Genomic DNA, 21205 nt, shown 5'->3' with positions numbered 1-21205 from the left:
ATGAAACAATTATTTTTAATATTCTAATTATTGAGAAGACTATCTCAATAAATTAGAAATTATAATTTATTGAGTCCAGCTGTTGAACTAGAGCTAATATGTGGTGAAGCACATATTAGCATAAACCAATAAAATGCTAAACTAAACTTGTCAAAATGTCATACTTGATGAAGAAAAGCAATTGCTTCCTGTTAAGGTTAAATTTATTTGCTACGGCTCTATATATCGGGTTGCGTTACCTTCTTTTATCCAGTATTCGTTCCGTAACATAAACACTGAACTTAAGCGTCCGCCATTCTACGCAATTAAGTTAACTAAATTCCGCCCTCTAGTGGACAAGTTTATTTGGTGCAAGAGTGAACCTTTTCTGCAAAAACCTGATTTGTAGCGCAGCATTTTTACTGTTAACAAGAGATCCGCCCTGCAGAAACCGCAGTAAGATCTGCTTACACCTGATGAGGATGATATGTGGATTTTGCATGACGTTCTCTTCATGCAAGCCACAAAAAATGCTGAATATACACACCATTAAAGACACTTGTATGATTTTTAGGACTTTTTTTATGAATTCAACAAGGTTTCCATATCAAATGTTCAAATGACACTAAAGTGTTGCACACTTAAAGATATACCAAGTATTTTAACAGGACAAATTCACCTTTTTTTTCACATGTAAACATTAAAACAAGTTTATCACTTAATTCTTTCATGTTGTGCAGCCTGTTAGATAAGAGTTAAAATAAAGGAACTGTACAATAATTTTACATTCCTCTAACAGTTCTGCATGGCTTCTGTCTTCAGTATTTACAGTCTCCAGGAACAGATTCAACTGAGGGAAATTATTTTGTGACACAGGATGTGAATAAAATACAAAAAAATAAAAATAAAAATCTTAATGGTCAGCACACAGCAGCATTTGTACTTCTGCCCATTTAAAAATAGGGTAATAAAAAACAGAACTAGGTCTGTGATAAACCTGAATAATCATGTTGGTTTATACAAATATTTACAGAGGATGTGAAGAATAGATAATTTTCAAATTGCCACTGTTTCAAGAACACTATATTCATAGGCTGGTACTAAAAAAAAACCTACAAGAAACTTATTTAAGATTTTAGGCACTCAGAGAACCACAAATGGAAATTATTTTGACTGAGAATTATATTGGGCATATATCTTATTCTGTAAATTCAATCCACTGCTCTAAATTTTAGCAACAGATTGGAATTTGTGGGGTTATCCCCCTCCTTTACCCACCAGGACAGATTAGAGATCCTGCAGCCTGGCTGCTTTTTAAAAGGAAATAATGTCACTTAAATTGAAACAGTAAAATAATTTTTCTTTCTGTGTGTGGAGCACAATGTTTAATCAGAGCAAAATGGAATATGGCTAAACTATGCTGCATTTGAAAAACCAAAATATGTGTTTCTGGTGTTGGATTATTTTTTAAGCCTTTCCGGGATAAATAACTTGGTTGATAATATTCACACTTGAAATATGGAAAAAGATGTTGACCAAAGGATGAAGTAATAATTATAATTTCAAGTAAAAAAAAAAAAAAACATGGAGTTCTGCCAACAGAATAAATATTTAACTTTTAACCTAAAACTATAAATCCCCACATTGGACAGCTTGAACGTTTCCAATGTCGGGTTTTAATTTTACATTATTCAACAAACAACTTCAGTCACTTTAAACGCAACATTTTGGTTAATTACCAGCAATGTTTCCACAGTGAAGAGAGCCGAGTTTTGTGACGTCGTTACTCATTTCCAAGAATGTACAAATATATTAATCAATAAACGATGAGCGCTGCGAACCAAAGCTTATGCATCTCAAGTAAGTCCATGTTCCACTGTATATCTGAAGAGAAGTCCAAGAATAATTAAAAAAAACTTGATCTGATCCAACACTTTGCTCCATGACTGCTGTCCAGGTTTGAGGGTTTAGTGAAGAGAAAGATGAATTTTTCTTTTTTCTTTTTTTTTACCACTTTCCTCTTTTGCTCCAGTCCTTTGGAGTGAAGTGGAGACATTTAGGGTCGATGCGCAGGTGCCTCTTCTGCATGGCTTTCTCATGTCCGTCCACAATGTCCTCAGAGAGAGTCAGGATGTACTGACCCTGGAGCAGAGAACGACGTTATTTACATGTTTACATCACAGCGTCCATGCTTATATAACGCAGCCCTGCAATATTTTGACAGTTTTCTTTCAGAAATTGTACCAGAATCTCAATAAGTCTCATATAGATGTATAAAAATTCATCATTGATATTTGGAGATAAATACCTGACGTCTAAATGGCTACCAGTAGCATCAGTCAAAATAAATCTTGCATTTTATAAATGCACGTTTGCAAAAAAAAAAAAAAAAAAAGCAAGTTTTTTTTATTTTTTATTTAATAAAACTTGCATTTTATAAAATGCAAGTTGGAGAAACCTCCTTTGATGAAGTTGGATTTTTCCCAATGGCTTCATTCACAATGGCACAACTGGGACACAAGGTTGTGAAAATATAAAAAACAACTCCAAAGTGAATTAAACATTAATTTTATATATAAAACGTGGGCACAGTCGTATTTAAAAATGATTACACATTAACAGACCATTTTCAAATATTATAGTGTTTAATCGATCAAAGGCTTGGCCGTCCCTCCTTATATTACTTTATTCATTTTTCTTTTTACTCCAGTCAGTTCTATATTTTCTACTTTTATTAATTTAAGAATATGATAAAATCTAATTAATTTTGGAAATTCAAATACATTTTTTTTTCCTGCTGGGCAAAGTAAATAATAAAACCCATATATTTTTTATTTATTTTTCTTAACTGAATGTGCCGAAAACATACCAAAACCATGATTCACGTGTAAAGTTACATCTCTTATGTTTTCCATTCAACTAGTTATTATGAACTTGTTTGTGTCAGTTACATAAAACCTCAAAATACTTTGAAGTTTGTAACTTGACAAAATATTGAAAAGCTTTTGCTTAAGAATATTTTTCCAGGAACTGTACACTCAAAATATTCTGATTGTTTCACAGCTAATTACAAGTAAACGAGATTTTCTTTAAGCACATTCAGTCTCTTTGCTGTTGGGTTTAATAAAACTGTTGCAAACTGTAAAGAAGCATCATTATTTTTGCATTGGTGGATTTGCAATCAGTTCTGATCTCTCACCTTGTAATAGTTGATTAGGTTGAGGTACTGGAGCGTTGAAATGACATCTTCCTTCTTTATACTTGTGATTTCACTGATCTCACTGCAGAAAACGACGAACAGACAAATTATTACATTATTGTTCTGAAAGAGATTCCATGACCAAATGTTAACAACCTTAAATGTTACACACTTTATGGTTATCTGGGGTCGTTCTCCGTTTTCAGGTTTAAGGTCCATGAGAATTTCTAGGATCGTTTGGGACCAATAGGAACGATACGACAAGAGGCCGAGATCAGACAGCGGCTTCTCCGGAGTTCCCGTCTTCCCCTCCACCTTTGACAACTCGTAACCTAGTGGGAAAAAAAGTTAATCATAAAAAAAAGTTTTATAATTATAAAAACGCTTTCCCTTCAGACTTACTGAACTCGATGAGCAGCTTCCCGTAGCCTCTGCGCTGGTAGGGCGGCAGCGTCAGGATGCAGGCAACATTATAATCTTCTGTCGACTCTTTTTCCTGAAAATCAAGACAGAATTGGAGCTCATCTTTGGCAGCTATAGATTAAATGTTTCCTGGTGAGCATGAATAAACTTTCCACCCAGTTATCTCGGTTTAAATGTCATAATCTGTGTACCTTGGAGAAGTAGCCGACTATATGGAAGCCCTTGGAGTCGTACTCCGTCATTACGTAGAAGAGGAAAGGGTCTGTGTCGTAATACAACGTTTTGTGGTCCAGGAAACACTTTGCCAGTAAACACAGGTTCTGGGAGTAATTCTGAAAAAGTGAAAAGGACAAATGTGAACAGGGGGGAAGAATATAAATAAGCGTATAGGTGAAGCATGGGTATATCAATTGTTACTTTGTTTTTCCTGCCGTCAATCTCAAAGAAAGAGATGGTGCCCTTGCGGTAGATCTCATTGCCGGGAGGATGTCTTAAATTACATTTAGTCTGGAGAGAAAAATAAAAAAAACAATGAGCACAACACGTTTCACAGTTCAGTAATCTACAGAACTTTCAGTCTTGCTTTAGGTGGAAAATAAATTCATTACCTAACATCAATTTTATTGAAAAACAGAAAAAATGTTTCAGTGCTTTGCTAAAAGGTTCACAGCCAACAAAGTGGCATGTAGAAACTTTTGCTCCTTTGCACATAGACTGGGCGTAGCGTAAATTTTCAGATGTTCTCTGTTGGATTTAGATCTGAACTTTTCTTGTTCTAACAGATTCATTTGCTGCTGTTTGCTTTTATTTTTCAGGATTATTCCGAATTTAACTCCATCTACTTTGCCATAAACTCTGCCCAACTTCCCCACAGCATGATGCAGCCAACACCATGTTACACAGGTTCAGAGTAATGCGAGGTGCCACAGAATACAAACAGCATTCTGTGGCAACTCTGGATTTTACTTCGCAGTATCAGAGTAAAGGATGCTAATAAATGCATGATTTAGTTTCTGCTTAACTGCGCAGATCTATGCTGGGAAAGATTCAAGTGTTGCCAATACTTGTGCAATGCACTGTGCTACCGGTGAGAACGTCACAAACAGATTCTTACCAAATGCCTCTGAAGACACTTGAGGCTTTTGAGGTATTTCAGACAGAATTCACAGAGGTAGAGGATGGGCAACGTGGTGAGCTCCTGTGGGTACGGTGAGAAGTACCAGGGCTTCAGTCTGTGTCGGCCCAGCTCTATGCACTCGATGTTTTTCATCCGCGTGACAATGTCATCGTGGCTCCGGTCCGACACCAGACTGCCGGTCATCCGCGGGGCGCTCGGGATGCCGTCTGAACTGTCCTGAGAATCCTGATGCGGAAAAATAAAAGATCGTAGATGCCGTTAACCCGAAGTCAAATTAAGATCAAATGAGCAATTATTTTTGCATTAAAGTTCAGATTGGGATTGTTTATTCAGTTTCCTTTAATCAATATGAGCCAGAAGCAGTAAACTAGGGTCAGAGGTAAGCGCCACCTCTGTTGTATTGGACCCGCTATGGCACAGCTCGATTTGGACACCAACACACAATCAATGGGCAGTAGTAGGAAATCCAACAGACCTCTGGAGGCGGTAGAAACACACTGGCACTTTGAGGCTTGTTATACTGCAAAACCTTTATTATCTAGCAGAAAAAGACACAAAAACACAAACTTTTGGAAACTAATGAGGGGAATAAAATGTTTCATTTCACACTGAAAGCTTTGGTTAAGGATCACTTCTGAATGACAAACACTTTTTCTACAATCCAGTGTGAATTCATGGTGAGTCTGCCATGCAGACTGCTAATCATGGATAACCACAGATTGTATATGAATGCATAAAAAGACGCATAAAGATCTGTTATTAAACAGAACGGAGGATCAGTCTGAATAAACCTGATGAATTGCTTGGCTTAAATGGGGAAATGTTGACATTAAATAAAGGTTTGACCTCTGGGTTATTTTTCCCCCCTGCAACTGTTTAGTTAAGTAGTTACAAAATGTTAATGTTATCAATGAAAGACACCAGTTTTTCTCATAAAAACTCCCACAATTATTGATTTCTTTTATGATGTGTTAAATATTTTTTTTAAAGATGGCTTCTGGTTTTTCCTTGTAGCTTCCACTAAAATTTAAATAAACAGTTTAAAGAATGAACACAGCAATAATTGAGGAGTACAGTTAACAGGATTGACACTAAGAAATAAAAACGTATTAAAGTACAAAACATGGATTCTGATATTCGCCAGCAGGTCATACAGCGGCATCTTCACATCAAAGGGTTAATTTTATTCATTCCGTTTTAAAATTAAACTCAAGAGTCAATACATGCAAATATGACATATTTTTCTGTTGTTTTTTTAAATACAGCTAATAAAACCATAAATCAGTTTGCCAGATAATTAGAATGTTAGAGACTTAATACAAAAATGTATACTTTTAATAGAGAAATGTCCCAGCAGTGAAATGTATATCCAGGTACTACGCAATATCTGCATAAACTGGTGTGGAGGTGATCAGCCAGTGACTCTTCAGACTAATATTTAAATTGGTTTGGCATTATGAAACACTGAAGTGCGATGAACATGAAAACAAACAAACAAAAAAAAGAAAACAGGCAATCTCCCCCCACTTTTTTTACAACATTGCAAAAATACCAGATTATATAATCTTCATAACTCACAATCACCTTAAGGTTTTGATCAGTGCACAGAAGGAAATTCAGCATGGGATTAATTTTAGCAAATTTAAAAGCATTTTCTGATTAAGTTATGGTTTTAATAACAGAGTTTGAGCTTTTTCTTTTAAACAAAGCATGTCCATTTTGTAAATTGCTCCTTTTTTTAAAAAAAACAATGAAAGACATTTTAAAAACACTGAGCTGGACTATCTTTATATTTTTGACTGTTTGAATTTTTATTGTTTGTTGTTCAGCAACATTTTTATCATTATGAGGATCAGAAAGTGTATTATAAATTTAGATGTATTTGTAGTCTACAAATAATAATTACCCAGTGAATTTGTGTGAGAAACAAAATAATAATAAAAAAAAAAGTTTAACATTTTCAAAGCATACTCTGAAGCTTTTCATAGCTTTTTACATATGATTTGGGTAAAACTCAAGTTAAATGTAAACACAGTGTTTTGATAAAAAATTTCAGATGTGCATGCTACATTGCTTGTTTTACAGAATTTAGTTAAACGCTGGAGAATATCAAAAATATAGATATAGTTTACAATGTATCAATCAACAGCTCATAAAGCCAGAAATGAAAAACAAAAACTGACAGACATTAGAAGAAAGAGAAAAGCTGCCTGTAGAGTGAAAATGTTTCAGCCACATACCTCATCGGGGACCCCACAGTTAGCTTTCCTTTTTCTTCCAGGCTGAGCAGGAATGAGGCGCCGGGCGGTGCCATTCTGATGAGAGAGAGGCAAAAAAGGCTCGAAAAATAAAAAAAAAAACAACAAAAAAAAACATAAAACTGAACCCAAATGAAGTTGTTCCTACCGTTGTGAGTGAGGAGAGCTGTTCGTGATCCTCTCTGGACTTGAACGTGGTGGCTTCTCTAACAGCAGGAAAAACAGTCGCCTGAGAAGCTTCGGCTGAACTTGGTAGAGAGGGCACAGGGGTCACGGGGGGAACCTGCGTCACCAGGGGAACGCTCTCTACTTTCCTCTTCTGCAGCAAACAGACAGACTTTCAGCTTTAAATCAAAAGTTACACACTCGACCAAATCACGTCCTTTACTCAAAAAAATACCTTTGGCATTATTATACAGATGAAACCAGATGTTTGCATAGACGAAAAAAAACGAAATTTATTATATTTTCTAAATGATAACGGCAGTATTTTTTTTGTTGTTGTTGTTGTTTTTTAAACTTCTCACAATAGTTTATTATTTTGTTCCCAGCTTAGGGCTTTGTAATGGCCACTAATTTGGCCATTACAAATTAGTGGAAACAGGAAGTTTTAACCTCCTGTTTCTTTTTTTTTTTAGATGTTATGACAATACTTCAACATTATGTTCTAAATATCTTGTTTGTGAAAAGCTTCAGTCTCTCCATCAGCACAAAACAAGACACTGCCAACCACATAATTTAGTTTTTGTCCCTGAGCGTTTCTGCAAACACTCTGTTTGTGTTGCTTTGTCACTAATGGCTTTTTTTCACTGAGAGTTGTCTTAATTTCCACATCGCTTCAGGAGTCATTTTACTCTGGATAGAGGAGACTCTGCTTGTGAAGCCGACAGCTTCACAAGGTCTTTTGTTTTGGAAATGATTAAACACATTTCACTCAAAAACATGTTCGTCTCTGCAACAAAGAACTCGTTTCCTTCCTGAAGGGTTTCATCGATAATAATGCTGTTTATTTTTCCTTACAATTGTTTTGATGGATGAACGTGGCGCCATCACGCATCTGGAAATTGCACCCAAGTACGAACCAGTTTTGTGGAGGTTCACAATTCTCTACCTACTATCTTGGCTGATTTATTTTATCCTTTTCCATGTGGTTAGAAAACAAAGCTGTGTTTAAGGTGTTGCCTTAAAACACTTCCACAGAACCTTACAAATCCAAGTCATCTCAGTCGTTTCCCACAGTATTTAAACAAATAGCAATCTAAGTTCGAAATGTGAAAAAATACATTCTGTGAAAGATAATCTGTGGCATTTAGCAAAGAGAAATAATTTTGGAAATGAGTTAAAACAGGACAGATTTATTAATGCAAAACCTGAAGTCCTGTTCAAATAAATGAGAAAAATTCATATAAGATTTACAAATCTGTGTATTTGAATAACAGAGATATATTCTTCAAATTTTCTTTGCATATAGAGTCCTTTGCAAATTTAAGAACATGGTTGTGCAGTCAGAGAGAAACATTAACATCAGCTTTAATGTTAAATACCGGTGTGGGGAGCGTTTTGCCTCTGGATGGCGGTGTGGCCGATGGCAGGTTGAGATCTAGACTCTTCCTCTGAACACATAGGAAGAGAAAGAAGGGATTAAACTGACATCCATACTTACTCCCATATTAATTAGTACACAGCTTACATAAACAGTTAACAGCAAAACAATGCCTAAAATAACTTTGACAGCCTTGGTAGTAAAAATGATCTTTACACACAGGATTGTTCAAACAGTCCTGCTTTGTTTGGCTCGATGCTGCGGTAGATTACCTGTTTCTTCTGTAAAGCGGGGTCAGTATCTGTTTCTCTTCTTTCACTCACCTCACAGGAGAAAAGCAAACAGATGTTAAGGGCTTAGACAGGCAGAAAGTGAGCGGACTGAATTTATTTTATTTTTTCCAAAGCAAAGATTTACAAGAAAATCATGGTGGAGACAGAGGCATAAATATAAAAATTATTTTCACTGTGTACATATGATTGGTTATTAAATCAGAGTCAGTGGACATTACACACATACAAATCATGTGATTTTTTTTTTTAATCAAAGAGCAAAGTTAGAATCTAGAACTACTTACCATTTGTAGGAAAACTGTTTTACAGCCTCAAACACAACAAATCTAAAGCACTGACAACACAGGGAACTTCTCCCTCATTTTTTACATTACCATCATCATTTTCTGAATAACCAATGCAAAGTATTGCATAACTGAAGTGGAGGGAAAATAAAACATGACTGTAACATTTTAAAAAAGTAATCTGAACTGTGAGGAGTACATCTGTACTTCACCCTTAAAGTCAACAAGAGTTCTTTTATTCATTATATACATTTATAATGTTCAAAAGTTTCATTTATAAAAGTCAAATGTAGCCTTTTTGGCACCTTGTGGGCACAATCTGATTATATGAATGATAAATTAGATGAAGTTTTTTTAAACTAGAATATACACAAGTTTTAGTTAGTTTGTTTGTTTGTTTGAAAGTTAGTCTGGGGTTAGATATAGTTTTATATTTTGTGTAACATGTTGAATGAAACTGAAGCGCTTTGAAGAACTTTAAGTACTGTATATGCATTCTGCCCACCATCAGACTTAACATCTGTTTGCTTCACTGCCACACTCTGTGCTCTCATTTACTGCATTTTAACAAAGCCTCCAATAAAACCCACAATATGCACACTCTGTTCAGTTTCTGGTATCAGACAACAGAAAGTGATTAAAAGGAGGAGCGAAATGTGAGGGTTAAGTTGGCAGTAATGAGGAGTTTTCAAACTCATAAAACACAGGCTGGAAAAAGGGGCAAAGCTACATGGTGAGTGCAAGAACAAATAAAACTACTTAAAGCTTTACAGATTAAACTAAATATATGCCAATCTAAAAATCATCTTGTTAATTAAAAAGTTGGAATCGTGTAGTACGACTGGCCTGGATTGAGTATGCAGCTGCCTCTGTTGACATTTGTTGTGAATTGGTGCTACATTTATAAACTGAATTTAATAGATCCTTTTCTTGTTTTGGATGGTAAAAGTTTATATTTGAATGATGGGTTAGTGATGAGTAAATTCAAGCAGCTGATCATTGGTAAAACATTACATCACTTATTCTAGATAAAAGAAAAATTAACGAAGCTTTGATAAAAAAAAAAATCTCATACAACTTCCCACAAATCTAAACATAAACTCCCGATATCATATAAACTCTGAGATGAATACGTATTGTCGCACACACTTACCACCTCTCTCTCTGGTGAACTGGGTCGGGAGCCTGACAGACCATTCTTCGTGGGTGTTTTTGCTTCTTTCTTTGGAAACTGAAGCTTCTTCATGTCCAGCCTGTCCGTTGTGACCCACTCATCCAGGCGCTTATTGACTGTGACACAATAAAATTAACAGAGGTAGGGAAACAACTGCTATGCAATGCAGAAATCTCACAGATATTTAAAGCGTAAGCCAGAAATGTCTATTATCAAAAAAATTCTGAAAACTTTTTCCTCAAAAACAAAACCTTAGCACTAACAAATGCCATGTTTTAGTGTATGTACTTGATAAATTAACTCGGGCGAGGAGTTTTCAGTAACTCTAAACATTGTTTGAAAGTGTAGTTTAAAAAAAATAAAGCTTTACTTACAGTCAATGTAGTGGACATAGTAGAGCTTTCTCCCAGAAACTTCCTTCACACTTAGAATCTCAGCCAATGCTGTAAGAAAAGCAGAAAAATGTTAAACTAAACCTAAGCCTGCATCAACAAATTGTGTTTTTTTCATTGTCCAATAACTGTCAATATGTTTGAAGAGGTACATTAAATTTTTCAAAGAAATTCATGGTCAAAGAAGAACTTTAAAAGTCCTACAGATTGGTCAACTACCATAATAATAATTAGTTGCAGCTCTGTTGAACAGTTCTTTTTGAACTTATTTTAAAAATATATCAAAATTTAGCAAAAAGACTAAAAAAAGGATTATTTCTACCAATTGACAAGTTTGTTACAGTAAGATGTAAGGTTAAAAATAGAGGAAAAACAATCAAATATATAAATCTAGCCAATTTTCTTATTGCTTTTTAGTTTTATTTTGAGAAAGATTTATTTATCTTTCACAAAAAATAAATAATTTTACAGGGTATTTTTGTAGGTCGGTGTGGACAAGGAAGGGGACGACTTTAAATTACAGTGCAAATGAGTTTATGTTTTGAAATCAAACATTTACATGAGCTTTTCTTTTTGTTATTAATTCCAGTCGAATAATGACAAACATATCCAACTATATACAGTTGTTTTTAACTTAACGCTGCAGTTTAACCACTTAACTGCTCTATTCAGCTTTCAGTAGCATTGTTTTTATAACTAACTCACCGATGAGATGACTTAAGTCGACAACATTATATGTGTGAAATAATAAAAGAGACTTGGAGAAGGGCGTCCTGATAACCCCACCATACATCAGAGTTTAATGTGTATTCTGAACGTGAAGCTCGGTGCTTTAAACCGAGGCCGTGTGTTTGTGTCCGTTAACAACAACCAGCTGAGGCTCGGTGCTTAGCGTTAGCTTCTAACAACACTTACGCCATTCGTCTTCATGTTCTTGGTTTTTACGAAGTACGGGGAGGCGACAGCCTTCCACAATCTCCACCTGAATACAACAGCAAGTTATTTAGTAGCCTAACAACGGGCAGTGTCATTGAATAACATTGTTTATTTGGAGAACCTACCGAAGACGAGTTGTCCGCCATTTTCGTCATCTGTGAGTGTCTGGAGCAGGGTGTTGTGGGAAAATGCCGGTCTACGTCAAAGATGAAATACGCAACAAGATTGTTCTTCAGACACAAAGCGGAAATGGTAAAACTTTAGGGTGGAAGTGAGCAAAAGGAGCTGTCGAGCCGTCGAGCTAAAAAGCGACAAAAACTTTCACAAAACAAGGATATATATGTACATCCAAAAATACTTACAAAATCTGGCATCAAATTAGTCAAATTTAATTTTAAATTATTAATATTAAATTATAATAACGTTATTTATTTTATTTTTGCACAGTTTGATTCTTCGTACGATTCAGTTAATTTCAATTCATTTATACAAATTCATTGTAGCTCTAGCCGAATTATTTTAAATCACTTTTCACCAGTTTTTTAGGCGAAATCATTGCCCCAGTCTTTAGCCCTCCAACAGGTTTTCTTCCAAGATTTTCTTGAATAGTCTTTTTTGACTTGCTGCAAAAAAGCATCCATGCAGCAAGTTTCCCCCACAATGTGTCACCATGGGGTTACTGTGTTCAGGGTGGCATGTAATGTAAGATACCTACCATAAATAGGTTTTGCCCTGATCCATAAAGTCAATTTTTAATCTCATCTCACCAAAACTCTAAAATAAAATGTGTTTTGCACAATGTCCAAGCTTTGAAAATTGTGCAAAACACATTTTGCACAATGTTAAGGGAGAATGCCTTAAACAACATTCTTCCTTACCTGACTGCTGTGTTCCTTGGTTTTATGAGGTTGTGTATACCAACCTTCTCAAACAAACCTTGGAAGTCTTCATGTAACAGCTTCATTTTTGCTGAGATTCAAGTTTATTTTGGTGAACTCAATTTACTTAGGTCCCTTCTGCATCCAGCTATTTCCAATTATTTTTTACGGGTATGGAGGAAGTAAAGGGGGTTGGATACTATGCATGCCCCACTTCTCAAAAGTTAATTTGTAAAAATATTCCTGTAACAATGTATTAGGTCTGACTTTATAATTATTTAATTATTAGCTTCTTTGCAAAATTCTAATAAAATACGTTTAAATTTCTGGCTGTAATATCACAGAGTGGTGAAAATTAAAATCAATTGGAAGAAAAATAAAGTTGCGTCTAAATGTGTTTTTTAATTATGATTTTTTTTCATTTAATATTAGTCACAGGGGAATTAAAAACCCTCAACTAGGTGGTTAAGGATGGGGTACTATTTTCTATTCTTTGTGTGAGACTGTAAGTTATTTTATCCTGTCTTTGGATTGGTTGGGGAAAAGGGAGCAGAAGGAGGAGCTAGCAAACTTGCTTTGAATATAAAGTAAAAAAAAAAAGAAGAAAATTTGCAAAAAGAAATACACATAAAGAAAGCAACAGCTAAAAAGTAATTGCGTTGCTCTGCTCTGAGTGCAGAAAATGCAGATTTTCTTTAAGAAGCTTTTCTTTACTTCATCTTTCAGAATTTCCCAGAGACAATAATTATGACTGAGCTGCTTTCCTTCTCTTGATATCCCCATTGTATCCATTTGTTGAAGCACTTGAGTCTCTCTCTTACCACTACATTATTTAAGTTTAATGATTACATATTAACCTACACAATGAAGCTATTCTGCAGCTGAACAAACACCAGTCTATTCTTCCTCTTCAGTATGACTACATGAACGGTGAGCAAAGTCACTTCAAAAGACGAGGCCAAGCAATTTATTGTTAGGGACACATGGCATTAAGTGAACAATCACTTTGTTGCAAATCACCCAAAAAGAGCACAGGCAAAGGTTATAAATTCTTTATTATAATCCTTGGAACAGCATTCAGTATACAGGACTTGCGATTGTTGACAAATGATAAACTAAGATGCAGATAATAAATTATATCAGAGGAAAAAAAAATTTTTAAAACGAGTGGGAAAATAAAGCTCAGTTGTGTCACTTGCTTTGCAAAGCTCTTTGTAAGAATAGCCTGAATATTGTTTCCATGCATGAAGGAGTGCATTGTGTGGCTTCTTAATAAAAATGTATGAAATGCTTAACGGAGTCTCAAAATGAAAGTGAAAGGGAAAAAAAGATATAGTTTGCTGCATCATCAAAGCACAAGTTCAATGAAATTATTTAGCATCTGCTATTTTGAAACCATATTTAGCGAGGACATTCATCAAGCCACTTGCCATTTGGAGGAGACTCCAATTTCCAAACTTTGGTGCACACAAATTAGAAAGTTTTTCTTTGTTGAAATAGCAGAATAAAAATTTTCTAAAGCCATTTAAAATACTTGCTAATTATTGACGCCTTTTTCATGCTAGCCTCTTGCAAACCAGACTGATTTTGATGTGTACTGAAAATGTTTAAAATGCCACGGTTTTTCAGGCAGCAACCATCTGCTTAAAGTCAACCACCTCCCATCAAAGACTTAACAATAAATGAAAGAGGGAAAACAAAATAGAAGAAACAAGAAAACACATCATGCTTCTTACAGAAGTGTCACAGTTCCCTTTTCATAAAGTTCAAAATACCTTTGGATGATTATTGCACATAATGAAACCGACAGGAAGATAAGACTTCTAAAGTGTCTAAAGCAACAGCAGGGGGAGGTATTACGCTAAAAACATCACAATGTTAACTATTGCTGTCAGAAACAAGCCTGCCGCTGCACGCTTCTCTCTTATTCAGCTGCTTCCCTGTTAATAATGACGACCTTCTCTTCAGCTACATATTGATACAAGGGATGTCCCGATCCAGTTCCAAATATTGGTTTTCCCAGGATTTTTTAATGTTTGGGCCCTGGCTAACCAATCTCATTGTTTTTCACCCTTTATAATGACTTGGTGTCAAAGGCTGTTGCAGTTTCCAAACTGTCTGTGTCATGTGACCTGCTCTGTATGCTGTCTTCAGATAGATGAGCAGCTAAATATTAATAACAGTGATCTTATGAAAGTAAAACAATAAGTTTATAACTCACGGGGACAACTTTGCCTGCATGCAATTACCTGGAACCAAAATATCAAGTAGTCATGTCAAAACAATGAGGAAACACGCTAGCTTTAGCTTAGTCATTTTTGTAAGTTTTTTTTTTTTTTACACTAAATATTGCCAGCACCATCAAGACATAATTTATTGTAGACGGTAGTCTGTTTTAAGATAGATGTGTCTCTAGAAACATAATTTTTCTGCAAGTTTTGATCACATAAAAATGAACTAAAACCACACTGAAATTTGTTATTAACCTATCAACAGGCGGAATCAAAACAAAAATGCTAAGATTACCCAAGCTTTTCAACAAATTGCAACACACGGAACATTGTCAGCAGGAACTTGATCTAAGTTTATTAAATACTTTTAAAATATCTGTAAGTCAGATATTCACATTAAAAGGCTGTCCTACAGAAACGACTGTCAAGGAAACTGCAGATTCCGGCTAAGAAATTCACGAAGCAGAAAAACAGTGTTCTCATTAAGTGTTGTCTGCTCAGTATTAAATGAAATATGTTGAGTCAATATAACATATTTCAGTGTCTATCAAAATAATTTAGCATCTAGCTAACTGCTCTACATGGAAACTTTATCAGCAGGAGCAAGAAGTGAGTTTATTTAATTGCAATGAAGAAACTTGTTGGGCAAATATGTTGAGGTGAAGAAAAAAACCTCAACAGAAAATTTCCAGAAAATTAAGTTTTGCTATTTTTTAAAGCTACCGATTTTCACAAGTATTCATAACGTTGATTTTATTGAAGCATTTGTCTGGGGTTTGGTGTCTGCAACTGCCTACTCTTAAATAACCTGATCGGTATTGGAGACCAAAAGGCCTGATCGGGACATCCCTGCATGGTACGTTTGTTTGACAGCTCAATGCCCATGTCTCATTCTGACATATTTCAAACATTTATATTTTCCTTGCCACTCCTGATACCTTAAATTTTCTGATTTCTGAACAAGTGCACATTTAATTAAAGATATTCCACATCTTTTCAGCAGCAAGCAGAAGATTTAAATCTCCTCACCAACCAAACACGTTGGGAGAAGAAATTAAATCGCCATAGAAACCCAAGAAGCTGCTTTAGAAAGTTCATTCCTAGACTTGTGCAACAGTCCTCGTACTTTCAAGCAGCGCTTTCCTCCGATACATTAACATAAAGTACAAATGAATTAAAAAAGAATAAACATATACTTAAAAGTGCTAATGTACATTTGTTTACAGCATGACATATATTCACTGTACAATCACTGATTATATGCTCACATCATGTTATGCATCATTATAAGGATTACTAAGTAGCATAGTTTAAGTAAGAAATATTTCATAGCAAGTTTATTGGAAAATATTTGCATTGCCGTGTGACGAGGAGAGGCTCTTTTAAACAAGGTAAGTGTGTTTGTAGGTGTCTGTACGTTGGTGTTTCTGTGTGCATGTGTATATTTGTGTGTGACGACCTCCACACTGTAGGTACACAGACATAAGACATATGTTCCAACAAGAAGCAGAGTAAACGCAAATCATTCTAGTTCAGAGGCACAAAAAAACGCCCAGCCAGCATTTCAAGTATCTAGCATTGCTTTTGAACAACACATTTTTTTTTTCATTTATCAGCAAAGCAGAAAGAAAGAAGACAGGATGTTATTTTCTTTTTAAAGATAGGGGAAGAGAGGCATACAACAAGTGGAAACGAGCATTTTAAAGAAGATTAGTGTCAAAACTATGCGACCTGATGGACAAACATCATGTCTTTACCCATAGTTTAAACTATTGCACTTTGTCTGCAGCATCAATCACTCAGCTCCTCGAATCAGGTTGGAAACTCCCTTACTCCCAGCTCGGTCAATGCTTCCTTTGTCACGGCAAAAGCAAACATTAAGGAACAAGTAGGGACTCTTAGGGCTGGTTGCAGGATGAATATCAGTTTGATACATAAGACACGCATTTTGCAAACAGTTCGTCCAGGCTTTAGTGCTCCACCACCACCCGTGGTGGGGCAGGAGGCCTGTGAAAATGATCTACACTTGAAAGCAAATGTAAGTCATCCAATGGCAGTCGGAAGTCTGCATGTTAAGTGTCCAGGTACAGGTATCTGAAAAGATTGTCCCAAAAGAGAAGTATAAGTATGTTTCCTCCCGTGGAAAGTTTTCCAATCGTCTGACAGGAATAAGAGGGAACCTATTCTGAACTCTTCCTTCAACTTGACTGATTGGATGCCAGTCAGAATGATTATGACGTGGACCGAGTTACCTTTCAGGCACTGAACTAGTACAAGTCACTGGATCTTCCTATTCCACTGGGGTTAGCATGTTTCTTTATTAGCTTCTTAGTCATATCACAATTTTCTTGATGGCAAAATATAAAAATTCAACTTTCTTGCATTACTGAAACATGCTTCAGGTTAATTTATTGGGCATTTGTGCCGTCTGGACATTTTAGGGGAGGGTTAAGGTGAGCTGAGAAAGACCTCCATCTTGTGACAGGCTTAGGACGTGGAGAAACGTTTCCCAGTCCAAGCATCTTCCATCCATGTGTTTGGATAATGGTGCAGCAGTTTTCTGAGGCTCGGATTTGTCTTTCAGTCTATGTGAAGGTGAAGTTAAGTAAGAGAAAGGAGGACAATATGTTTCATCACACGGCTGGGATATGTAAGAACATTGTGACATCTTAACGCTCTGACTTGACTCTGTAGCGCAGAGCCAGGTAGGTGGCCAGTCTAAGAATCAGGAAAAACGCACCCAGCACCATAAAGTCAACATAAAGCTTTGCGTCCTCTACATCCAGCAGCTGCAGAACCTCCTCTGGCTTTTGAAATTTACACATCACTTCCGGACACTCAAGTTCTGACCGGTTCATCCCATAGATGGAGAGTATCACCCCCTCAAAGCCATATCTGAAATCAAACAGTTTGGTCAGTGGCTGTAAAAAAAGGGGCCACATTTGAAAATCGAAATCTGAAAATTGCTTGCAAATCCTAGAGACAATACCTGACGTAGGAGACATAAGAACTCCACTGAAGGTATTTAGGAATTGTGTCAAAATTGACAAAAAATCCAGAAAAGAGGAGGACGGGAATGGCTGTAACTGGACCAACAAACGTTGCTACCTGTCAAACAAAAACAACAGCATGAAATTAAAACAAACTATCACTCCTAGAAAACAAAACATTTTATTTAAATATCTGGAGGAGAAAAAAAAGGATTTATACTCTGACATGACTATTTTCATTGTTTATACTTACACTGTCTCCTTTCACTATGCTTCAATGCCAATTTAAAATTGATCTTTTGTTCTCTTTTGTTACAAAAGCATCATAGTAAAGAGAGCAAAATTAAGAAATATACAAAAATATGAAAAATATAAAAACATAAAAAGTGTCTTGCAATCCAAAGTTGCTGTAAAGAGTCAGTTTTGTTGGTGTATAAGAAAAATATCAAATTCAAAGAAATGAAGCAAATTTTGTAAAACATCAAGGTCTGTTCCTTTATTGAAGGAAACAATAAAGGCGCAAAATGACCAGTACCCATGTACAACTGTCTACCTGCAAGGATGTGGATGCAGCACCAATTAGCAGTCCCAGGGACTGGGCTACCAGGGCTGTGGATGTTGACAAGGCCATGAAGAGGAGATAGCGACCCACCTCTGCAGGCTGTTCAGTCATCCAATACACTATACTACAGTACATTATGGGACAAATCACCTACGAAGGAGACATGCTTTCAGTAAAAATTGCACAATATACGCTCTCATTTCTAAAGAATGAATCAAACCCTACCTGGAACGGTATGTCAGCCATGGTTTTGGCCAGGAAGTACGCCTTAAGGCTGTACCAGTAGTTGAGATGCTCCCTCATAAAGACAGACATCTCCAGAGGAACTGTGGAACAACAGCTCAGTTAAGAAAAACCTTTCCAAAACCACGGAAAAAACCCCACACACCAGATCAATGTTTCCAGTCTCCGACGAGGATCAGTGTCTTACAGGTTAGCACTGTGGGCATCAGGGCAGCGAACATGAGGAACAGCATGGAGAAGAAGAGGAAGCCTGTGTTGTTGAAGACTTTGCTGGCATCATTTCCAATATTAAGATAAAGCAGGCCAATCAACACCCCAATACACAGATGGGACATCACTCTGAGGTGGGTCAGCACCTTCAAAACAAAATAATACAGCAGACTACATGTAAAGGGTTTTTTAGGCAAAATATATTATATATAACAGCTTATAATGTTATTAAAAATGTCCAGGAGTGAATGTGGAAATGATCATTTTACCGTGTCCCTGCATATTGTGATGAAGGTTCTTTTGAAGAGGATGCAGAACTGTGTGAATGTGCTTGTGGGGAAGCTGGACTTCTCCAGGGTTCCTGTGTCCTGTGGAAAAATGGAGTTATGTATGAACAAATTATACAACTAAGAACATTGCTTATGTTTGAATTTGTTGTGTGTCTTTTCTAATCTACTCACAGTCTTGATTATGCAAAGACTCGAGTAAATACACAAAACTTCCACTAATATTTGAATAAATTGAAAGGCTGCAGAGAAAACACACAATTTCTATGACCACCATTAAACTCTGTCTTAAAACAAAGTTTACACATTTTAAACACAGCCCAAATAATAGTGAAGGCTGCTTGGATTTGCATATAAGGAATAAAATCTTTTAATTAAATTTTTTAAAGGATTTTTTTTGGCTCTGGTCATCTTTATTTAACAGTAAATGACAGGAAAGCGAGGGGGAAGACATGCAGCAAAGACTCGGCCGCGTGACGCGGTGTTGAGGACTGAGGCCTCTACAGAAGGGTTTGCTTTAACCCCGGCGCCACCACTGCGCCCTGCACTCAATTTGGAAAAAAAAAAAAAGATTGAAGTTTTGTGTTGTATGATTGTTCCATTATGAGAAAAAGAATCGTTCAAGTAAATAATTGAAAGCTCAAAATGAATATGGTATTCATGTTTGCAAAGGGTGTATCTTAGCCTCTGAGCAGATTTCCTGTTATACTTCAAGCTAAACGTTTATGTTACATACACAGCAGTATTTAACGTATGAAAAAATGAATATTTCTGCCCCTGTTTTATGACCCAGAACGGAGGAATGATGCAACCCATTTAAAACACTTGACTCTATGTCTTTATGGTTAAAGGGTTTGATGAAAGAACCTCAGTAAATGTAAAAGATAACATTTGTTTGCTTCTTCAAGAAACTGTACAGAATAAGACGTTCTTTAAACCAGCTCTGATCTTAGATTTACAGCAAAGTGAACCTGTAAATAAGTAAGTAAAAAGCAAAAGAAAACAGTAAAACTAAAACAGACAGTTCCAAGTTCTTATTTTAAGCTTCAACCTTTAGCTGATTCCTATACTGGAAGTTAGTTAGACAGAATGGAAAGAAGATGACAGAGGAGAAGAAAAATGATCAGTGAAGCGGAGAAGACAAGGAAATCAGAGCATGACATGGCATTTTTTAAATTACTGTTAAAATTAATTTTATTTGCATACTTTATAATAACATTTCATTTTATTGATAGCTTAATTTTGTTATAATTTAAGGATCAGCACCATATTTGAAATATACAAAAATGTTAAATTTGTTCTTAAATAAAAATATCAAACTCAAAGCCTTTTCAACAAAATGTTGCCCCAAAAGACTAAAAACTCTTCTCTTTGAGCAAAAGGTTTCTTCTTGCATGTGAAAAGTGAAATCTGAGCAAATCTTTTAAACAACCTACAAGGATGGATAAGCTTGGATTCATGAAATATCGTTTTTATTATGTAATGAAAACGGGCTCAGAACTCATAATTTTTGCTTAATCAAGGGTCAAACCTGCATTTCAGTTGCATTTCAGGTACGTATATGAAAACCTTAAATCATTTGCAATTTCATCTAAAGAGATGTTACTTGTACAGCTGCATAAAGTTGTTTTGATATATTATTTTATTGAAATAAATATGACATTTTTTGGTCAACTATTTGAAAAGTATATGGTCATGATTCTAAAACTCTGACATTTGACACATGTTCACATCTACTTCTAGTGGAAATGTAGAAAATTACTTTCTGTGATGCAAAACACTCAAAATGGCATGGTTTGTACAAAATTACAACTGGTTTGGTACCAATATAATCAACCATAAAGCAATTACAACTGAAAAACCATGAAATTATGAAATAGTGAAGGATTTGAAACGACCAGTATACTCTCTTACTTACACTGTAACATTGAGAAGGACAGGAAGCATCGCTTTTGTCTCTGGAGTTCTTCTTACCCTCCTCTGAACAGAGTCCACCCTGGACCGCCTCGAACAGCACTGGGTTCAGGTCTCCATACTCTCCCGATGCTACCTCAATGACTGGATGTAGAGATGGTAAGTCAGACCAAAGGGTGCATCAGCTGCAGTGCTCATTCACAAATCAGTGACAACATCTCCACACACACACACACACACACACACACACACACACACACACACACACACA

The 21205-nt window shown here is 35.9% G+C and overlaps 2 protein-coding genes across 3 annotated transcripts in view; both read right to left on the bottom strand.

Moving 5' to 3' along the window:
• Window positions 1–543: 543 nt before the first annotated feature.
• LOC103145675 (histone acetyltransferase KAT5) lies at window positions 544–11855 on the bottom strand. 2 transcript variants are annotated; one of them, XM_007563210.2, is made up of 16 exons: window positions 11745–11855; window positions 11599–11665; window positions 10666–10734; window positions 10271–10407; window positions 8813–8863; window positions 8542–8610; window positions 7146–7316; window positions 6980–7054; window positions 5215–5277; window positions 4716–4964; window positions 4019–4108; window positions 3793–3933; window positions 3581–3674; window positions 3351–3510; window positions 3179–3260; window positions 544–2121 (listed from the first exon to the last, which is right to left on the bottom strand). In XM_007563210.2, the coding sequence occupies exons 1-16, from the start codon at window positions 11772–11774 to the stop codon at window positions 1987–1989; spliced, it is 1683 nt and encodes a 560-aa protein (XP_007563272.1). In that variant the 5' UTR covers window positions 11775–11855; the 3' UTR covers window positions 544–1986. The 2 variants fall into 2 exon arrangements, with proteins under 2 accessions (XP_007563272.1, XP_007563273.1); XM_007563211.2 differs by lacking the exon at window positions 8813–8863.
• A 1680-nt stretch (window positions 11856–13535) lies between these two features.
• The window catches only part of abcg4a (ATP-binding cassette, sub-family G (WHITE), member 4a), a 22581-nt gene continuing 14911 nt past the window's right edge, over window positions 13536–21205 (bottom strand). Inside the window, exons 9-15 of the mRNA XM_007563209.2 lie at window positions 20939–21078; window positions 19003–19101; window positions 18711–18879; window positions 18506–18606; window positions 18272–18430; window positions 17718–17836; window positions 13536–17623 (exon numbers count right to left, since the gene is read on the bottom strand). Coding sequence (XP_007563271.1) covers window positions 17398–17623; window positions 17718–17836; window positions 18272–18430; window positions 18506–18606; window positions 18711–18879; window positions 19003–19101; window positions 20939–21078 — 1013 coding nt within the window. The 3' untranslated portion in view covers window positions 13536–17397. The remainder of the gene's footprint in view (window positions 17624–17717; window positions 17837–18271; window positions 18431–18505; window positions 18607–18710; window positions 18880–19002; window positions 19102–20938; window positions 21079–21205) is intronic.

This window comes from Poecilia formosa, unplaced genomic scaffold, assembly GCF_000485575.1.
Source record: "Poecilia formosa unplaced genomic scaffold, Poecilia_formosa-5.1.2 Scaffold145, whole genome shotgun sequence".
Taxonomy (NCBI): Eukaryota; Metazoa; Chordata; class Actinopteri; order Cyprinodontiformes; family Poeciliidae; genus Poecilia; species Poecilia formosa.
This window is presented reverse-complemented; position numbering and strand designations above follow the sequence as displayed.